Genomic DNA, 20,171 nt, shown 5'->3' on the forward strand with positions numbered 1-20,171 from the left:
CGTTTTCCAGAATTAAACAGTTTCTAGTATTTGTCTGGTCTTACAGTACAATGGAATTATTCCTTTTCCTCACATGCTATTTAGGCCTGACTTCTTGAGATACGCAGACATATGTTCAAATCCTGGCTCTGCCATTTGGGCAAGTTCCTTAACTTTTTTAAGCCTGAGTTTCCTTATATACTGAATGAAGGTAATAACACCTACCTTACAAGATTATTTTGAGTATTAAGTGAAACATATGAAAATGTTTAGAACAATGTCACAAACCCATCAGTTTGGTAAGTCCTTTGTCTCTTCTTTCAGAAAATAGTAAGTGGAAGTGTCTGTTGGTTTAATGTCAGCCAGTTATGTTTTTGACATAGTACTTTGAAGAGTATAGTTCTAAAGTAAGGTTCAAGTTATTTATTGTCAGTATTTTTTCATATTATCAGCTTCTGATTATCCTTATATCATTGTAAAGAAATGATTACGAATCATCCCCAGTGCAGAGCTATGGTGAACTTCTATTGGTTGTTTTTGAATAATGCCAGAAGCTGTTACTCTATTCTTCTTCTTCTTTTTTTTTTTTTTAGGGCCACACCCATGGCGTATGGAGTTTCCCAGGCTAGGGGTTGAATCAGAGATACAGCTGCCAGCCTACACCAATGCCAGATAACAGCAATGCCAGATCCAAGCTGCATTTGTGACCTACACCATAATTCATGGCAACGCTAGATCCTTAACCCACTGGGCGAGGCCAGAGATCAAGCCTGCATCCTCACGGATACTAGTTGGATTTGTTTTTGCCTCAATGGGAACTCTGAGTTTTTGTTAAAATGTAATCATTATTGCCTGACTGGGTCAGTAGCCTGATGACATAGTTACATTTGTAATTAAAAGTGTCATTGTCAATAATAACAACTTGAAAATTCAAAATGAATTATAGTCCCTTGGCAGCATATAAATTGACACTACAGTAAGAAATGATCACATTAAAAGAAAACAGGAGTTCCCCTTGTGGCTCAGTGGTAACAAACCAAACTAGAATCCATGAAGATGCAGGTTCAGTCCCTGGCCTTACTCAGTGGGTTGGGGATCTGGTGTTGCTGTGAGCTGTGGTGTAGGTTGCAGTTTCGGCTTGAATCCCATGTTGAAGTGGCTGTGGTGTAGGGTGGCAGCTGTAGCTCTGATTCCACCCCTAGCCTTGGAACTTCCATATGCTGCACATTCAACCTTAAAAAACAAACAAACAAACAAAAATAAATAAATAATGTCTCTTATGGAACTGAGAGTTTATGTAATCACAACCAAGCAACAAATAATGTGGACACCTACCAAAACCTATAAGGGAGGATACACCTGCACACTCTGCCTTGTTTCCTGCTTTAAGTGAGGTTTGTGAGAAATATGGATTGGCCATTTTAAGAAGCAGTTAATCTTTTTTTGTTGTTGTTGTTGTTGTTATTGTTGTTGTTGTTGTTGTTGCTATTTCTTGGGCCGCTCCCGCGGCATATGGAGGTTCCCAGGCTAGGGGTTGAATCGGAGCTGTAGCCACCGGCCTACGCCAGAGCCACAGCAATGCGGGATCCGAGCCGCGTCTGCAACCTACACCACAGCTCACGGCAACGCTGGATCCTTAACCCACTGAGCAAGGGCAGGGACCGAACCCACAACCTCATGGTTCCTAGTCGGATTCGTTAACCACTGCGCCACGACGGGAACTCCAAGAAGCAGTTAATCTTTACAAAATGTGAGGCAAAGTAAGGAATTCTTTCTATCCCATCTTCTCATTTTATCCCTTAAAAACACACACAAGCTGCAGTTCCTGTTGTGGCTCAGTGGTAATGGACCTTACTAGTATCTATGAGGATGCTGGTTTGATCCCTGGCCTCGCTCAGTGGGTTAAGTATCTGGTGGTGCTGTGAGCTGTAGTGTAGGTCACAGACACAGCTTGGATCTGGCGTTGCTGTGGCTGTGGCATAGGCTGGCAGCTGCAACTCCTAATTTGACCCCTAGCCTGGGGACCTCCATATGTCATGGGTGTGGCCCTAAAAAAACCCCACACAAACACACACAAGCATAATTATTTGTCAGACTGATTAGAGCTACCTATAGTTGACTTGATTCCCCCTTTTTACTTAGGGCTTAAGAAGAAGAGTATAGTAGGCAATAAAAGATGAGAATGCTAAAGACTTTCTCTTAAGCAGGTAAATGGCATTGTGGGCTGAATTTCAAAATAATGAGTAATGTGTATGTTTCAGGTGAGGATTAATTACATTTTCTAGTGGTAGAAGAGTGAGTACATATGTTTAATTACTGTAGTCATAATTTATTTAGTCATTAGTGATGTTAAGGTTAAGGAGGGATCATGTGCAATGGCTAGGCAACGATAGAATTGAAAAAGTCATCAAAAGGCAGCTTAAAATTCAGACGAGATCACAGGAAGTAGCTGATGCTGATACTGCCTGTTAAAAGCAGAGTTGTTTGAGCGGAAGTGGTATGATTTTTGAGGTTTTAGACAGTTGGCTATTTTCAGGCATAGAGCATGTAGTAACATATATAGATGTGATGGAATAGATGGTTCTTAGGCCCTTTCTATTCCTCCATTGCTCACTAAAAGTGCAATAGCTAAGAACATCATGACGGTTTATGGAAGCAGTTTTATGTAGTCGAAATAACCCTTGACTTTGGGATAGAAACCTGGATTTGTCATAGTTTTGCCTCTATGCAAGTCACTTAACCAATTCAAAATGTCTATTAACTTATGAAACGGAAAAAAACAAAACAAAACAAAGCTACCCCATGGGGTGGTTGTGGTGATTGAAAGAAATAATATATTTGAAAATTCATTTTAAACTAAATGTTATATAAATCTTAAATTTATTTCTGTTGAGTTTAAAATGAATAAAGTCTACTAGGGAATCCTGAATTTGAAATCATGACTTTGATACAGAGGAGGATATATTTCTGGAACTTAGACCTATGAAGTTAATTTAGGGTTCAGCTGTTTATTTCCTCAGGGTAAATCATATATGTTTTAAGAAAAAAATCTAGATAACTATTTTTTCACAGTAAGAATAGTGGAAAATCCTTCACAAATTCATTAATAGTAATTTAAAGATGTATTTGACTTTGAAATTGTCAGTGTTTCTATAATATTTAAGGTTATTTTATCATTTATTCCTTGTTAGGCTTCACCTGAATTGTGTACATATAATCCTGTCATGGAAAACGTTTCCTCTATTATGCCTAGTAATGAGATGGATCTACAACTGGATTTTGTATTTACTTCTGTTTATATTGGTAAAATAAAAGGAGCTTCTAAAGGTTGTGTTACAGTAAGTATATTTAATTTTTTTTCTTTTTTAGTTTTTGTTCTGGACAAGGCATTTTCAGACTGTCTTCTCTTTTTTTTTAGTGCAGATGAAAATAGAATTGAAGTTAACTTTATATAGGACATTCTGAATATGTCATTATATCTATTTTGAAACATGTCTTTAATTGGAGGGAAATCTTGAAAACATAGAACTCTCTAAAATCATATCTCTGATCTGATTACTCTAATGAAAATTCTGTATGAAAAAGATTATGTGTAGCATTGATATCTTTGGGCTCTAAAACTTATTTGATAGTAAAGTAAATTTTTATTTAGTGTGTAGTTGATAGCAAAAAGAAGAAAACTTATTTTACTTGTCTATTAAATTGTTATAAACTGAGTTCTCCAATTTCTGAACTTGGCATTTAAGAATCTCCAGGAATAGTTCCTATTATATTTTTCTACTTTTTCTTTGATATTAAGTTCTCATGTTTTGCATATGAAAGTCATACTGGATTTTGCTCAGTTCTCTGTATTTTCTCACTATTTTTCTGTTTAAAATCCCATCTCTTAAGTCTTATCAGAAATACTTCCTCTTCCAGGAAACTTTTTGTTATTTCTCCTTCCTAGCCAGAATTGACTTCTCCTTTTACTGTGTACTTATAGCACTTTTTACATCTGCTGTAAGATTTGTTTAAGTGTTTACAATTGTATTATTGTCTAAACCTTTCCATTAGCCTTTAAGCATCTCGTGATAAAGAGCCATGCTTTTATTCCTTTGTATACCTTCCATAAATGGCTGAAACCTAAATAGGCACTTATAAACATTAGTTGAATTGAATTGACTATGTCAGATTATAACTCAGATACTTTCCTAGAAGTTTTATTAATATTTCACGGTTTTACAGATAGGATGTGGAATATAAAAATGGCAAGACATGACCTCTGCTTTCAAAGAACTTAGAGTCTAATAGAAGAGATAAGCATGTAAATAGATATTTTCATTATGGTATAATGTACACTGGAACATACAAGAAGGATGCTTATGGGAACGAGTATGGGAATATCTTATGGGAATATCTTTCTGAAGGGATCAGGGAAGACGTCATAGAGAGGACAGCATATGATCTAAGACACAAAGTAGATGTTTCCTTGGTGATCATGCAGGGGGAAGACCCAACCAATAGAGGACACATGTATAAGTTCTGGGAAGAACCAATAATGGTAGCTTGTGATAAAGTTAAAATTGCTTTGATTGACAGCACTACAGTGATTCTGTTTAAAATTAATATTCTCTGATTACTAGTTTTCAGATATTAATGATTTTGTTATGCCTGTAGTCATTTTAGTTTTTTTTTCTGTAAGGAATTTTGTTCACTTTTCACAATAACTCCCCACCCCATATTACAGCCTTTTCATTTTAAATTCAGACTTATCCAGTTTTTTTCCATTTTTTTTATTACTCAAATGAATTTATCACATCCGTAGTTATATAATGATCATAACAATCCAATTTTAGAGGATTTCCATCCCATCACCCAAGCACATCCTCCCCACCCCCCAAACTGTCTCCTCCGGAGACCATAAGTTTTTCAATGTCTGTGAGTCAGCATCTGTTCTGCAAAGAAGCTCAGTCTGTCCTTTTTTCAGATTCCACATGCCAGTGAAAGCATTTGATGTTGGTGTCTCATTGTATGGCTGACTTCACTTAGTATGATAATTTCTAGGTCCATCCATGTTGCTAAAAATGCTGGTATTTCATCCATTTTAATGGCTAATATTCCATTGTGTATGTGTACCACATCTTCTTGATCCACTCCTCTGTCGATGGGCATTTAAGTTGTTTCCATGTCTTGGCTATTGCAAACAGTGCTGCAGTGAACATTGGAGTACGTGTGTCTTTGCAAGTCATGGTTTTCTTTGGATAGTTGCCCAGGAGTGGGATTGCTAGGTCAAATGGTAGTTCTATGTTTAGTTTTCTGAGGAATCTCCATACTGCTTTCTACCAGCAGTTTATACCAGTTTACAATCCCACTAACAGTGTACTAGGGTTCCTTTTTCTCCACCCCATCTCCAGCACTTATTGTTTGCAGACTTTTGGATACTGGCCATTCTGGCTGTTGTAAGGTAGTACCTCATAATGGCTTTGAGTTACATTTCTCTGATAATGAGTGATGTTGAACATCTTTTCATGTGTTTTTTGGCCATCTGTATGTCTTCTTTGGAGAACTGTCTGTTTAGATCTTCTGCCCATGTTTTGATGGGGTTGTTTGTTTTTTTGGTATGGAGCTGCAGAAGGTGTTTATAAGTTTTGGAGATGAATCCCTTGTCAGCTGAATCATTTGCAAAGATTTTCTCCCACTCCGTGGGTTGTCTTTTTGTGTTGTTTAGGGTTTCCTTTGCTGTGTAGAAACTTTTAAGTTTGATTAGGTCCCATTTGTTTATTTTTGTTTTTATTGTCAATACTCCATGAGGTGGATATGAGAAGATGTTGCTGTGGTTTATGTCAGAGAGTGTTTAGCCTATATTTTCCTCTAAGAATTTTATAGTGTCTGGTCTTATATCTAGGTCTTTAATCCATTTGGAGTTTATTTTTGTGTCTGGTGTTAGGGAGTGTTCTGATTTCATTCTTTTTCATGTGGCTGTCCAGTTTTCCCAGCACCACTTATTGAAGGGGCTATCTTTTCTCCATTGTATATTATTGCCTCATTTGTCATAGATGAGTTGGCTGTAGGTGTGTGGTCTATCCTGTTTCACTGATCTATATTTCTGTCTTTGTGCCAGTACCATACAGTTTTGATGACTGTTGCTTTGTAGTATAGTCTGAAGTCCAGGAGCCTGATTACTCCAGCTCCATTTTTCTTTTTCAGGATGTCTTTGGTTTTTCTGGGTCTTTTGTGCTTCCCAACAAACTTTTAAGATATTTTGTTCTAGTTCTGTGAAAAATGTCCTTGGTAATTTGATAGGGATTGCATTGAATCTGTAGATTGCCTTAGGTAGTATAGTCATTTTGATAATATTGACTCTTCCAATGCAAGAGAATGGTATATTTTTCCATCTATTTGTGTCATCTTTGATTTCTTTCATCATTGTCTTACAGTCTTCCGAGTACAGGTCTTTTGTTTCTTTAGGTAGGTTTACTCCTAGGTGTTTTATTCTTTTGGATGCGATGGTAAACGGGATTGCTTCCCTAATTTCTCTTTTGCTTTTCCATTGTTGGTATATAGAAATGCTGTCGATTTCTGTGTATTAGTTTTGTATCCTGCGACTTTGCGAAATTCATGGATGAGCTCCAACAGTTTTATGGTAGAGTCTTTAGTGTTCTCTAGGTATAGTATCGTGTCATCTGCAAATAGTGATAGTTTTACTTCTTCCTTTCCATTTGGGATTCCTTTTATTTCTTTTACTTCTCTGATTGCTGTGGCTAGGACTTCCAAAACTATGTTGAAGAGTAGTGGTGAGAGCGGATATCCTTGTCTTATTCCTGATCTCAGTGGGAATTCTTTCAGCTTTTCACCATTGAGAATGATGGTAGCTGTGGGTTTGTCATAGTGGCCTTTATTATGTTGAGGTGGGTTCCCTCTATGGCCACTTTCTGAAGGGTTTTTATCAGAAATGGGTGTTGGATTTTGTCAAAGGCTTTTTCTGCATCTATTGAGAGGATCATATGGTTTTTATTCTTCAGTTTGTTAATGTGTATCACACTGATGGGTTTGCGTATAATGAAGAACCCTTGCATCCCTGGGATAAATCCCACTTGATCATGATGTACAATCCTTTTAATGTATTGTTGGATGCGGTTTGCTAGGATTTTGTTGAGGATATTTGCATCAATGTTCATCAGTGAAATTGGCCTGTAGTTTTCTTTTTTTGTGGAGTCTTTGTCTGGTTTTGGTACCAGGGTGATGGTGGCCTCATAGAATGAGTTTGGGAGTATCCCTTCCTCCGCAATTTTTTGAAACAGTTTCAGAAGACTAGGTGTTAGCTCTTCTCTAAATGTTTGATAGAATTCGCCCGTGAAGCCATCTGGTCCTGGACTTTTGTTTGTTGGAAATTTTTAAATCACAGTTTCAATTTCAGTTCTTGTGATTGGTCCATTCATCTTTTCTATTTCATCTTGGTTTAGTCTTAACCAGTTTTTTTCTGTTGAGTTATTTATAATTGCACAGTTGGATAACCTAAATATATGACAATAATCAATTAACCCGGAGAGGACAATTTAATGTAAGTATTTAAGAATAGATTTTCATTAACTCATGTGTTAGTTATGTTATTACACAGTTGGGTGGCCTTGTTATGGGCTATAAACAAAATCAAACAAAAACTGCAAATGAGTAAAGGAACAATTTAAAGAAAACCTTGTAATCTATCTATCCAGAGGTAATTGCCATTAATTCTTCAGTGTATATCATTTTATAGTTTTTATATTAGATACATATTTATTTAAAACAAAAGGATAGGACATTATACATAATGTTTTATAACTGACCATAATCATTAAATTAATTTAATTCAGGTACCTCTTTTGGGATATTTGGGTTGTCTTTAATTCCTATCTGTTGGACAGTTCGCTGTCCTATAAAGAACTGATAATATTCAAAAAATGTCATAAAGTAGGTTTTGAAAATTTTATCTCACATCTATTGGAACACTTAAACTATAAATAAAATAAAAAATTAAATTATAGGAGAAGTGACTTACTAAAAGTTAATATATTCAAGTAAATTACATGCATGTGAATAAAGGCTGAGAGGAATTCTGCAAAAATTAAAACAGTTATGTTACCATGAGGAAAAAATAAGCACTTTAAAAAAAATTATAGCCGATTTACAATGTTGTGCCAATTTCTGCTGTACAACAAAAGTGAGCCAGTCGTACATATATATATACATTTATTTTCTCATATTATCTTCCATCATGTTCTATCCCAAGAGATTGGGTATAGTTCTCTGTCTGTGCTTTACAGTAGGACCGTATTGCTTATCCATTCTACATTTAATAGTTTGCATCTACTAACCCCAAACTCCCAGTCCATCCCACCCCCTCTCCCCACCTTGGCGATCACAAGTCTGTTCTCGATGTCTATGAGTATGTTTCTGTTCTATAGATAGGTTCATCTGTGCCATTTTTAGGTACCACATATTAGTGATATCATGTGTTACTTGTCTTTCTCTTTCTGAATTACTTCACTTAGTATGAGAATCTCTAGTTACATCCATGTTGCTGTAAATGGGATTATTTCATTCTTTTTATGGATGAGTGATATTCCACTGTGTATATGTACCACATCTTCTTAATTCATTTCTCTGTCAGTGGACATGTTTCCATATCTTGGCTATTGTGAATAGTGCTGCAATGAACATAGGGGTGCATGTATCTTTTTGAATGCAAGTTTTCTCTGGATGTATGCCTGGAAGGGGGATTGCTGGATCATATGTTCTTTATTTAATTTTCTGAGGAACCTCCATACTGCTTTCCACAGTGGTTGTACCAATTTACATTCCCACCAACAGTGAAGGAAGGTTCCCTTTTTGCCACACCGTCTTCAGCATTTGTTATTTGTAGACTTATTAATGATAGTCGTTCAGACTGGTGTGAGGTGGTACCTCATTGTAGTTTCGATTTGCCTTTCTCTAAGTAATTAGTGATATTGAGCCTCTTTTAATGTGCCTGTTGGCCACCTGTCTGTCTTCTTTGGAGAAATGTCTATTTAGGTCTTCTGCCCATTTTTTGATTTTTTTTTTCTTGTTCAGTTCTATGTGTTGTTAGTATATTTTGGAGATTAAGCCCTTGTCAGTGGTATCATTTGCAAAGATTTTCTCCCATTCTGTGGGTTCTGTTTTTTTTTTTTTTTAAATTGTTTCCTTTGCTGTGCAAAATCTTTTGGTTTAATTAAAAATGTAATAACATAAAAAGGGGAAAAGGGGAAAAGTCATAAAGCTTTTAAGTTTTTATAAAGACTTTTTAATATACTTTTTCAGACAGTTCACGATGCTCTGCAACTTAGATATTAAAGAACTTTTTCTTTTGGGAGGATAAATATATTAGAGAATTAAACTTAGTCCTTTTTCAGATGTTTAAGGAGTGTTATGTATTGTTATGGACATTGGAGAAATTGTTCTCACTGTCATGACAGTTATAATATAGTTGAACTGGAGAAATACCTATAGTGGGACATTATTACATAAATTAGGGCCATTTTCTTTTCTTATACTTGGACATTTAAGTTATTACCTTTTTTGTTTAGCATAGAAAGTGCTGCAGTAGATGTGAACATTTTTTAGATCTTACTTTTGTTGCTAATAGGATAAATGTTTATTAAGTACATATTCTATGTTCAGAGGATTGTACTGGCTATTGTCAGAAGTTATAAAATAGCTATTATGTTCAGATTTATTCTTTTTTTTAATGAGGCAAATAAAGTGTTTATTAAGAGAAGAGGGAGGAGATAGGTGTGGAGGGAGAGGGAAACAGAGAGAGAGAGACAGAGAGCAAGAGAGGAAGAGCAGTTCAACTTTATTCTTAGGTTTAAATAGAAAGGGTATGATTTCAGAGAACTGAGTTTACCTGTTGCCTCAAAAGTGTCTTTCTAATTTTCTCAACTGAAGATTGAGTTTTTGCTACAAAGAGGGCTTTTCATTTGGAAGAAATTACATGTTGGCTTAGTCATCATAAAAAGGTATAAATTAGTATTCTGGTCCTTGCCAAGCTGAAAGTTTTGATAGGACAAGGATCCTTATGTGGGAGATTGAAACAATGATGTAGACAGTAGAGGCCAAGGATGTATAGGTGCATGACTTATAAATCATAATTTTGTAGTAATAACTGTAAAATCTCAAAAGCAAACACTCTTTATATTCATTTTCTGTAACTAATTATTTATAGTTGCTAAGATATATTTTATTAGATCAAAAACCCAGTGAAACATATCAGAAAGAATTTAGCAAGGGGAAGTATACACCAAGTATATATAGTAATTCTGTGCAATAATAAGGTGTATTTGTAAGTCAGACTATGATTAGTCATACTTAATCAGATGCTAGTGTCTAATGATAATAGCTCTCCTTGATTACGGATCTTATCTAAAACTGAGAGGTTCAGTAAGTTACCTAAGTTTACCTGCTTATTATTCGTATAAGTGATACAGATAAAAGAGGCAACATTTATTTTTTCATTTTTTTGTCTTTTTTTTTTTTTTTTTTAAAGGGCCGCACCTGCGGCAAATAGAGGTTCCCAGGCTAGAGGTCTAATCAGAGCTGTAGCTGCTGGCCTATGCCACAGCCACAGCAATGCTGGATCCTTAACTCACTGGGCAAGGCCAGGGATTGAACCCGCTACTTCATGGTTCCTAGTCGGATTTGTTTCCACTGCATCATGGCAGGAGCTCTGCAACATTTATTTTTAATTTTTTAATTTAAAAAAATTGTATTGGACTATTGTTATTTACAATGTTGTGTTGGTTTCAGGTGTATAGCAAAATGATCCAGTTATACAGATACATATATCCATTCTTTTTCAGATTATTTTCCCATGTAGGTTATTACAGAATATTGAGTAGAGTTCCCTATGCTATACAGTAGGTCCTTGTTGGTTATCTATTTTATATACAGTATTGTGTATATATTAATCCCAAACTTCTAATTTATCCCTCCCTCCCCCACCTTTCCCCTTCGGTAACTGTAAGTTTATTTTCAAAATCTGTTTCTGTTCTGTAAATAAGTTCATTTGTATCATTTTTAAATTTAGATTCCACATATAAGTGATATCATATGATATTTGTCATTGACTTATTTCACTTAGTGTAATAATCTCTTGGTTCATCAGTGTTGCTGCAAATGGCATTATTTCATTCTTTTTTTTTGCTCTTTCTGTCTTTTTTAGGGCCACACCCATGGCATGTGGAGATTCCCAGGCTAGGGGCCTAATTAGAGCTGTGTCTTGCGACCTACACCACAGTTCATGGCAACACCAGATCCTCAACCCACTGAGCAAGGCTAAGGATTGAACCCGAAACCTCATGGTTCCTAGTTGGATTCGTTAACCACTGAATGAACCATGATGGGAACTCCTGTTTCATTCTTTTTTATGGCTGAGTAATATTTCATTATATATGTACCACATCTTCTTTATGTATTCTTCTGTTGGTGCATGTTTAAGTTTCTTCCATGTCTTGCTATTGTAAATAGTGCTGCAGTAAACATCCGGGTGCCTGTATCTTTTTGAACTGTGGTTTTCTCCAGGTTAGCTATATGTGAAAGATACCCAGAGAAAACTTAGTATCCTGGCACAGAAGGAGCAGAAAGAGCAGAATCCTTAGACAGAAGGGAATTTATGATATGTAACAAAGAAAAATTACTGCCTAGAATAAAATCATATCCTGTTTTGTGATTTATTTACCAAAGTCAGTGACACCCTATGTGTCTCTTGGCAGCTTCTTCTGGACTTTGTCTTATTTCTTCTTTAAATATTCAGGAAACATTTTTGACAAATATATTGTTTTGCTGGTTTTTATAAATGAGCATATTGAAAATTATAAATTACTTGCAAAGGATTCTTAAACTTCCATAAAACTCAGTCTTTACAGTGAAACGTCTTTTTGGTTTATTGAGAAAAAGCCTTGAGCACTTTCAAGGTAGACTTTGATGATGTACTTGCGGTTTAAAAAGAAAAAATTTGAATAGTTACACATTTTGAATGATAACTCCTTTTTTGTTTTTTTATTTTTCCTTTAGTTCACAACAAAGTATATTAAGATCCCATTTCAAGGTAAGCTGTCATTGTTTTATGATCTCTTTTTACTGTAATTTTGAGTATAAAGTAGTTGGTTAGCAAAAATTCTGAAATCCATTCATCTGTTGATTGACACTTAGATTTTTTTCCATATCTTGGCTCTTGTGACTAATGTGGCTATGAACAAGGGAGTGCATTTTTTTTTAATTAATGTTTTCATTTTCTTTGTATAATACCCAGAAGTGTAATTGCTGGATTATTAAAAAAATTTTTTTTTGAAGAACTTCTGTACTGTTTTACACAATGGCTGCGCCAGTTTGCATTCTACCAAAATGCACATGAGATCCCTTTTGTCCACATCCTTGCCAAGACTCATTATTTCTTGTCTTTTTGATAATAGCCATTCTAATGGGTGTGAGGTTATATCTCATTGTGGTTTTGATATTCATCTCCATCATGAGTAGTGATGTTGAGCACCTTTGCATGTACCTTTTTACCATCTGTATATTTTCATTGGAAAAATATCTTTTCAGTGTTTCTACCTATTTTTCAATCAGATTGCTAGGGTTTCTTTTCTTTTTTCTTTTTTTCTATTTAGCCTGCACCTGCAGCACATGGAAGTTCCCAGGCTAGGGGTCAAATCGAAGCTTTAGCTGCCAGCCTACACTAGAGCCACAGCAATGCAGGATCCAAGCTGTATCTGCAACCTACACCTCAGCTTGCAGCTACTCTGGATCCTTAACTCACTGAGCAAGGCCAGGGATTGAACCCTCATCCTCATGGATACTAGTGGTATTGGGTTCTGCTGAGCCACAAAGGAATTCCTCTTAGGGTTCCTTTTTGCTATCGAGTTGTGTGAATTCTTTATATATTTTGGATTTTAACCTGTTATTACATATGTGATTTGCAGATGTTTTCTCTCATTCAGTACATTACCTTTTAATTTTGTGGATGATTTCCTTCGCTGTGTAGAAGCCCTAGAGTTTGATGTAGGCCTACTACATCTAACTAAAATCTGTATTTAAAGATCATTGTAACAGACCTACCTCTCAAATTCTTATGCTGCAGTCTTTAAAAATAATACTTTAGGTTTTCATAAGTAATATTGTGTATTTTGTTTCAAATATTGCTTTCTTTTATAGCTTTTCTATCCCAAATGATTTTTTTTGGCCCTGTCTGTGACATGTGGAAATTACTGAGCCATGGATCAGACTGGTACCACAGCAGTGGTAACACCAAATCCTTAACTGCTAGGCCACCAGGGACCTCCCCCAAATGATTTTTAAAAGATGATTCTTAATTAAAAATTTTGGAAAACAACTCTTGTCACTAGTAATGGGTTTATGACTTTATAATGAAAGAGGAAAATATTAGTCATCTTCTTCAAATCCTATCTATGCTAAGTTCCCATATACAAAAATGTTTTAAAAACAAGACATGCATGTAAAAGATTTTTGTAGATGGGGAATCTGTGGGTCTATGTGTTTATTCTTTTTCTGTAGCAGTGTGGGAAAAGTTTGATTTATTCATGTTTGTATTGGCTGTCAATTATATTTGGTTGTGACTTAAAGAAAATAGTTCATTTTTCCTTCACATTTAAGAAATCCAGCAGTAGGAGTTCCCGTCGTGGCTCAGTGGTTAACGAATCCAACTAGGAACCATGAGGTTGCAGGTTCGATCCCTGGCCTTGCTCAATGTGTTAAGGATCCAGCATTGCTGTGAGCTGTGGTGTAGGTTGCAGACGCGGCTTGGATCCTATGTTGCTGTGGCTCTGGTGTAGGCCAGTGGCTACAGCTCCAGTTCGACCCCTAGCCTGGGAACTTCCATATGTCGCAGGAGCAGCCCAAGAAATGGCAGAAAGACAAGAAAAAAAAAAGGCATAAATCCAGCAGTAGACTAATCAGGGCTAATACAGTGTTTATTTGGTCATCAAGGGCCCAGACTCTTTTATTTTCCTATTCTGTCATCCCTGACATGATTTTCATCCTCAGCTTTGTCTCATGGTGCATATAGCTGTTAGTATTCCATTCATCATTTTTTTTTTTAATTTTTAATTTTTATTTTTTGCTTTTTAGGGTCACACCCGTGACATATGGAAGTTTGCAGGCTAGGGGTCAAATCGGAGCTGCAGCTGCTAGCCTTTATAATAGCCACAGCAATGCAGGTTCTGAGCTGTGTCTGCGACCTGCACTACAGCCCATGGCAATGCCAGATCCTTAACCCACTGAGCGAGGTCAGGAATTGAACCTGTGTCCTCATGGATACTAGTTGGGTTTGTTACTGCTGAGCCATACCAGGAACTCCAATTCATCATGTTTTAATGTTCCAGGTTGAACATGGGAAGAAAGGAAAGATGGTAGAAAGGAGGTATACCACCTATCTCTTGCCCTTTTAAGAAGTCTTCTAGGATGTGCCACCTTACCTCTTCTGCTTATATTTTCTTAACTAGAATGTAGTCATATGATCACATGTCTGTTTGCAAAAGAAGCTAGGAATTAGAGTTTTTAAGAGGTATATCTTACTTCCCTACAAAATTAGGATCCTGTTACCAAAATCCCTAACAGTAGGTAAGAAAAATGATGGCAACTCCTACTTTCAGTGTCTGTCATAGCCCTATAACAGAGTAAACCGAATATTTTGTGAAAAATTGGTAATTAGGTACATTTTTCTTATAATGTTGTAAAAATCCTTTTTTTTTTAAGGGAAATTTTTAAAAGCATGCTTCCTAAAAAATATTTAGATTTCATACTAAGACCTTGGAACATTTGGATTAGTAATAATTATCTAGATTTCACAGAAATAGTATCAACTATTTGGGGCTGTGAGCTATGTGAAGAAGAAATGGCTGAGAAATTTTTCAGAAGGTTCTTACTCCTTGTTTTTAATGTAATTTGTTATCTTTGCCAATAATTTCACTGACAGTTTTCAGAAATGGAGGAGGGTGATCTACAGATTCAGTGTAATCCCTGTCAAAATTCTAATGGCATCTTTCATAGAAATAGAAAAAAAAGTCCTAAAATTTGTGTAGAACAACAAAAGACCCCAAATAGCCAAAGCAATCCTGAGAACACAGCTGGAGGCATCACACTTTCTGATTGCAAATTATATTACAAAGCTGTAGTAATCAAAAGTGTGATATTTGGCATAAAAACATATATACAGACCAATGGAACAGAATTGCGAGCTGAGAAATAAACCCACATATATACAGTAAATTAATTTTCTTTTTTGATTTTTAATTTTTTAATTTTTTTGTAATGACTTTTATTTTTTTATCATAGTTGGTTTAAAGTGAATTTTCTCTTTCTGTCTGTCTGTCTGTCTGTCTTTTTAGGGCCGTACCTGTAGCATAAGGAAGTCTTAGGCTAGGGGTCGAATCAGAGCTGTAGCTCCCAGCCTATGCCCCAGCCACAGCAATGTGGGATCTGAACTGCCTCTGCAACCTACATCACAACTTACTGCAATGTGGGATCCTTAACCCACTGAGCAAGGCCAGGGATCAAACCTGTGTCCTCATGGATCCTAGTCAGGTTTTTACCACTGCGCCACAATGGAAACTCCTATAAGTAAATTAATTTTCAACAAAGGAGCTAAGAATATACAATGGGGAAATTATAGTTTCTTCAATAAATAGTGTTGAGAATTTGGACAGCCATATGCAAAAGTATGAAACTGGACTCTTACCTCTTCTTTACACAAAAATCAACTCAAAATGGATTAAAGACTTAAAACATAAGACTTGAAACTGCAAAACTCCTAGAAGAAAACATAGCGTGTAAACTCCTTAGCATTGATTGGCCTTGGCAGATTTTTGTATTTGACAGCAAAGGCAACAAAAGCCAAAATAAATAAGTGGAACCACATAAAAGTAAAAAGCTTTTGCACAGCAAAGGAAATCTTCAACAAAATGAAAAGATGACTTACGACATGGGAGAGAATATTTGCAAGTCATATATCTGATAAGGGTTTAATGGCAAAAACATACAAAGGACTCACACTGTTCAACAGTAAAAAAAAAAATCTGGTTAAAAAATGGGCAGGGGGGAGTTCCTTTCATAGCTCAGTGGAAACAAATCTGACTAGTATCCATGAGGACGCAAGTTTGACCCTTGGCCTTACTCAGTGGGTTAAGGATCCAGCGTTGCTGTGAGCTGTGGTGTAGGTTGCAGATGCGGCTCAGATCTGGCGTTTCTCTGGCTTTGTGTAGGCCAGCAGCTACAGCTCCAATTCGATTCCTAGCCTGGGAACCTCCACATGCCATGAATGTGGCCCTAAAAAAAAAAAAAAGAAAGAAAAAGGGCAGAGGTCCTGAGCATTTTCCCAGAGCGGACATACAAATGACCAATAGACCCATGAAAAGATGCTCAACATCGCTGATCTTCAGTGAAATGCAAATCAAAACTGTGATGAGATACCACCTTATATCTCTCAAAATGGCTGTCATGAACAAGATAAATAACAAGCATTAGAAAGGATGTGGAGAAAAGGGTACCCTCTTGCACTGTTGGCACACATTGGCATTGTAAATTGGTGCAGGCTTTGTGGAAAATAATATGGAGGTTCCTCAAAAACTTAAAAAGTAGAACTGCCATATGGTCCAGCAGTTTCACTTCAGGATATTTACCCAAAGAAAACAAAAATACTTATTTGAAAAAAATATGTGCATCCCAGTGTTCATTGCAGCATTATTTATAATAGCCAAGATATGGAAGCAACAACATAACTGTGTATTGATAGGTGAAAGGATGAAGAAGATGTCATGTATATATACATATACACACATGATGGAATATTATGCAGCCAATATACAAATGACATCTTACCATTGGCAACAACATGGATGGATATAGAGGGTATTGTGCTAAATGAGATTAGTCAGATAAAGACAAATACCATGTGATTTCACTTATATGTGGAATCTAAAAACACAAAGAAAGTAAATAAAGAGAACAAATGGCTGGGTGCCAGAGGGGAGGGTGGTAGGGAATTGGGTGAAATAAGTGAAAGGGAGTAAAAGGTATAAACCTCCAATTGTAAAATAAATAAGCCATGGGATGTAATATACAACATAAGGAATATGGTCAGTAATAGTATTGTAACTTTGAATGGAGACAGGTGGTTACTAGACTTATGATGATCACTTCTTTTTTATTATGATGATCATTTCTTAGTATATGTAAATATCAAACCATTATGTAGTAACCTGAAACTAATATTATATTGTAGGTCAATTATATTCCATTTTTTAAAAAAAGACCTACAAAAAAAAAAAAACTAGTAAACAGAGAAAAAGAGGGAAGGTATACTAGGATAGGACATGATAGAATAGGAAGGTAGAAAGTCAGGCAAGCATGCAGGCATACGAACAGGCACAGAAGAGAAACAGAAATAAATACAGAAAAGGAACAAGAAAGAGACTTGGAGAAATGGAATAAGGGAAGGAAAGAATAGAGGAAGGAAGGAGGAAATAGGAAAGAAAGAAAAAGTGTTTAAAGTGGATTAATTTATGAGAAAAAGTAAAAAAAAAAAAAAGAATGGCTATCTTGGGAACATTAAGATAACTGGTTAATGAGTATTTGAATGCTTTTGGTAAAATGCTTTTCAAACTTTAATGTTCTTAATAATTACCTGAGCTTTTTGGTTAGGCTGAAGGTTCTAATTCAGTAGATCTAGTCTGGGGCCTGATTTCTGTGTTTCCAGTTGGCCCCCCTGTGTTACAGGCTGAGGTTTACATTTTGAGGAGCAAGGTACCAGGAGAAAATTGGGGGAGGAATAGTAAGAGATTTGTTTCAGATTGGTAACCATTTTGGTTTATCCTTAATCAACATGTATATTTCTAGTTCAGCTACTTGTTGTCTTAGAATGACCTCAGGACTTTCTATTTCTTTGAGTTAAAAAATAAGGTCCTCAGAGAAGATTGTTTTAGCTCACTGAGGGAGAAAGAGTGATAATTCAGAGCAATTACCTAAAAGTTTTGAGAAGTAAAACATGGAAGAATTTTAAAATAAATTTCAACTTAGACCATTGAGACGCTCCTATTTTTCTTGAGACTCTTTTGATGATGGCTGGTCTGTGTAGCGGAATGCACATACTTTAGGAGAAGAAAAATAGGCATTAAATGGCTTCTAACAGCATGACAGCATTTGGAGTCTTGGTAGATAGTATTAACCAAAATAGCACAGTATAACTGAGGAAATTATATAGTGCTTAGTTTTCCTCACCAATAAGAAAGTATGAGATCATATAGAATGAGAGACTAAATTTCTACATTTAATTATCATTTAATAGTTATTTGGCCCTTTCTCATTGTATGTGATTTTTTTTTTAAATTCAAATATCATTTAGGCATTTCAGCTAAGTTTAGTGACGCATACTGGAAATAATATTTTTGAAGAATTTTGCATATAATTCTTTTTTAAAAATAAAGAAGAGCCATACGGTGCATAAGTGTTATATTCCTAAATAGATTGATTTATTACCTTATCTTTTGTTTGTTTCAGTGTCCCTGCATGAGATTTCATTGCTAGTGGATACCACACATTTAAAGCGGTTTGGGTTATGGAAAAGTAAGGATGATGATCACAGTAAAAGAAGTCATGCTATCCTCTTTCTTTGGGTTGCCTCAAATTATCTTCAAGAGATTCAGACCCAATTAGAAAATACTCTATTAAGCCAACAACGTGAGTATAAAAAGATTTCTAAATTTCAGGATCATCTGAGAAGTCCTATAAATAAAGTAAATTTTCATCTGAAATAATATAGTAGGATGCAGTTATTTCATGGAATTGAGATTAAGTTCATTGAGTTAAAATGATTTACCCTTCATACTATATAAAATAAATTATTTTATTCATCTTATTTAACCTTATAATTTTACTCAACCAGGTGAAGTTATCTCCTAAAATAAAAGGACTATCTTATCTTTTAGTCAGTTAACATCTTTGGCTACCTGTCTTACAAGTTTCTTGGTTTTGTTTCATAAGGAACTATGACAGTTCATCAGTGACAAAGTTAAATAAAATGCAGAAATCTTTTATCTTCAACATTTTCTTTAGTTTCTAAAAAAGAAAACTCAGCTTACTCATATATTATTTCTTTAAGACTGGGTCAAATATTTTTGTGTATGTTACTTAAATGTAGATATATGTATCTTGAGATGTTTCCCAACTTTGTTTAGTTTCTAGCTCCTAAAGGAGCCTAGTTTAGAATTGGATAAATCAAATCAGTAAGATTCTACTATTCCCTCTCTTACTCCCTTGCACATTAAAGATGCTAAGTGGTGAACTAAGCTTTATACCTTTAATATTGCTTATTTTGCTGTCCAAATTGCTTCCAAATTAATTGGGAAAATCCGTGATTAAATAGGGGAGAAGTTGGGAAAATACACTGAGCCATTTATAATCATTATGGGGAGAGAGAATGTCGTTTGAAACTATTGTTGAAATGACTGATGAAAGAAAATGATTTTGAAGGAAGTCGTTTGATTAATTTTTTTTTTTTTTAAGGGATGTACCCACAGCGTGTGGAAGTTCCCAGGCTAGGGGTAGAATTGAACCCATGTCCTCATGGATATGAGTTGGGTTCTTTACCACTGAACCACATGGGAGCTCCCTAAATTTTTTTTTTTTTTTTTTTGCGCTTTTCAGGGCCGCACACGCAGCATACGGAGGTTCCCAGGCTAGGGGTCCAGTTGGAGCTACAGTTGCTGGCCTGTGCCACAACCATAGCAACATAGGATCCGAGCTGCCTCTGTGACCTACACCACAGCTCACAGCAACGCCAGATCCTTCACCCACTGAGTGAGGCCAGGGATTGAACCCTCATCTTCATGAGGTTCCTAGTCATATTTGTTTCTGCTGAGCCATGACGGGAACTCCAAAATTTTTTTTTTAAATTGGTAGATTTGACATGTGGAAAATGCTAGAGAAAAATAATTGTTTAGCCATCATTCATTTATTTATTCATATATTCATTAACAAATATTTACTAACACCTACTAAGTGCCAGGTACTGGAGATACAGCAGTCAGTACCATTGTGGAGTTTCCATTCTAATGCAGTAGGAGTCTAAAAATTGTGTTTTGGTTTCAGGTTACTCATGGCCTGTTTGGGGATTTAATTTGCCTGGGTTATTAACTAACATAAAA

The 20,171-nt window shown here is 35.7% G+C and overlaps 1 protein-coding gene across 5 annotated transcripts in view; it reads left to right on the plus strand.

Moving 5' to 3' along the window:
• SENP7 (SUMO specific peptidase 7) overlaps window positions 1–20,171 on the plus strand; it is a 157,450-nt gene that overhangs the window by 109,982 nt on the left and 27,297 nt on the right. For all 5 annotated transcript variants that reach the window (XR_007136604.1, XM_047793366.1, XM_047793375.1 and 2 more), the window contains 3 exons: window positions 3,171–3,317; window positions 12,028–12,061; window positions 18,526–18,705. Coding sequence is in view for 4 of the 5 variants with exons in the window: in XM_047793366.1 (XP_047649322.1) it covers window positions 3,171–3,317; window positions 12,028–12,061; window positions 18,526–18,705 (361 nt within the window). In the remaining variant the exon portion in view is untranslated. The remainder of the gene's footprint in view (window positions 1–3,170; window positions 3,318–12,027; window positions 12,062–18,525; window positions 18,706–20,171) is intronic.

This window comes from Phacochoerus africanus, chromosome 1 (genome assembly GCF_016906955.1).
Source record: "Phacochoerus africanus isolate WHEZ1 chromosome 1, ROS_Pafr_v1, whole genome shotgun sequence".
Taxonomy (NCBI): domain Eukaryota; kingdom Metazoa; phylum Chordata; class Mammalia; order Artiodactyla; family Suidae; genus Phacochoerus; species Phacochoerus africanus.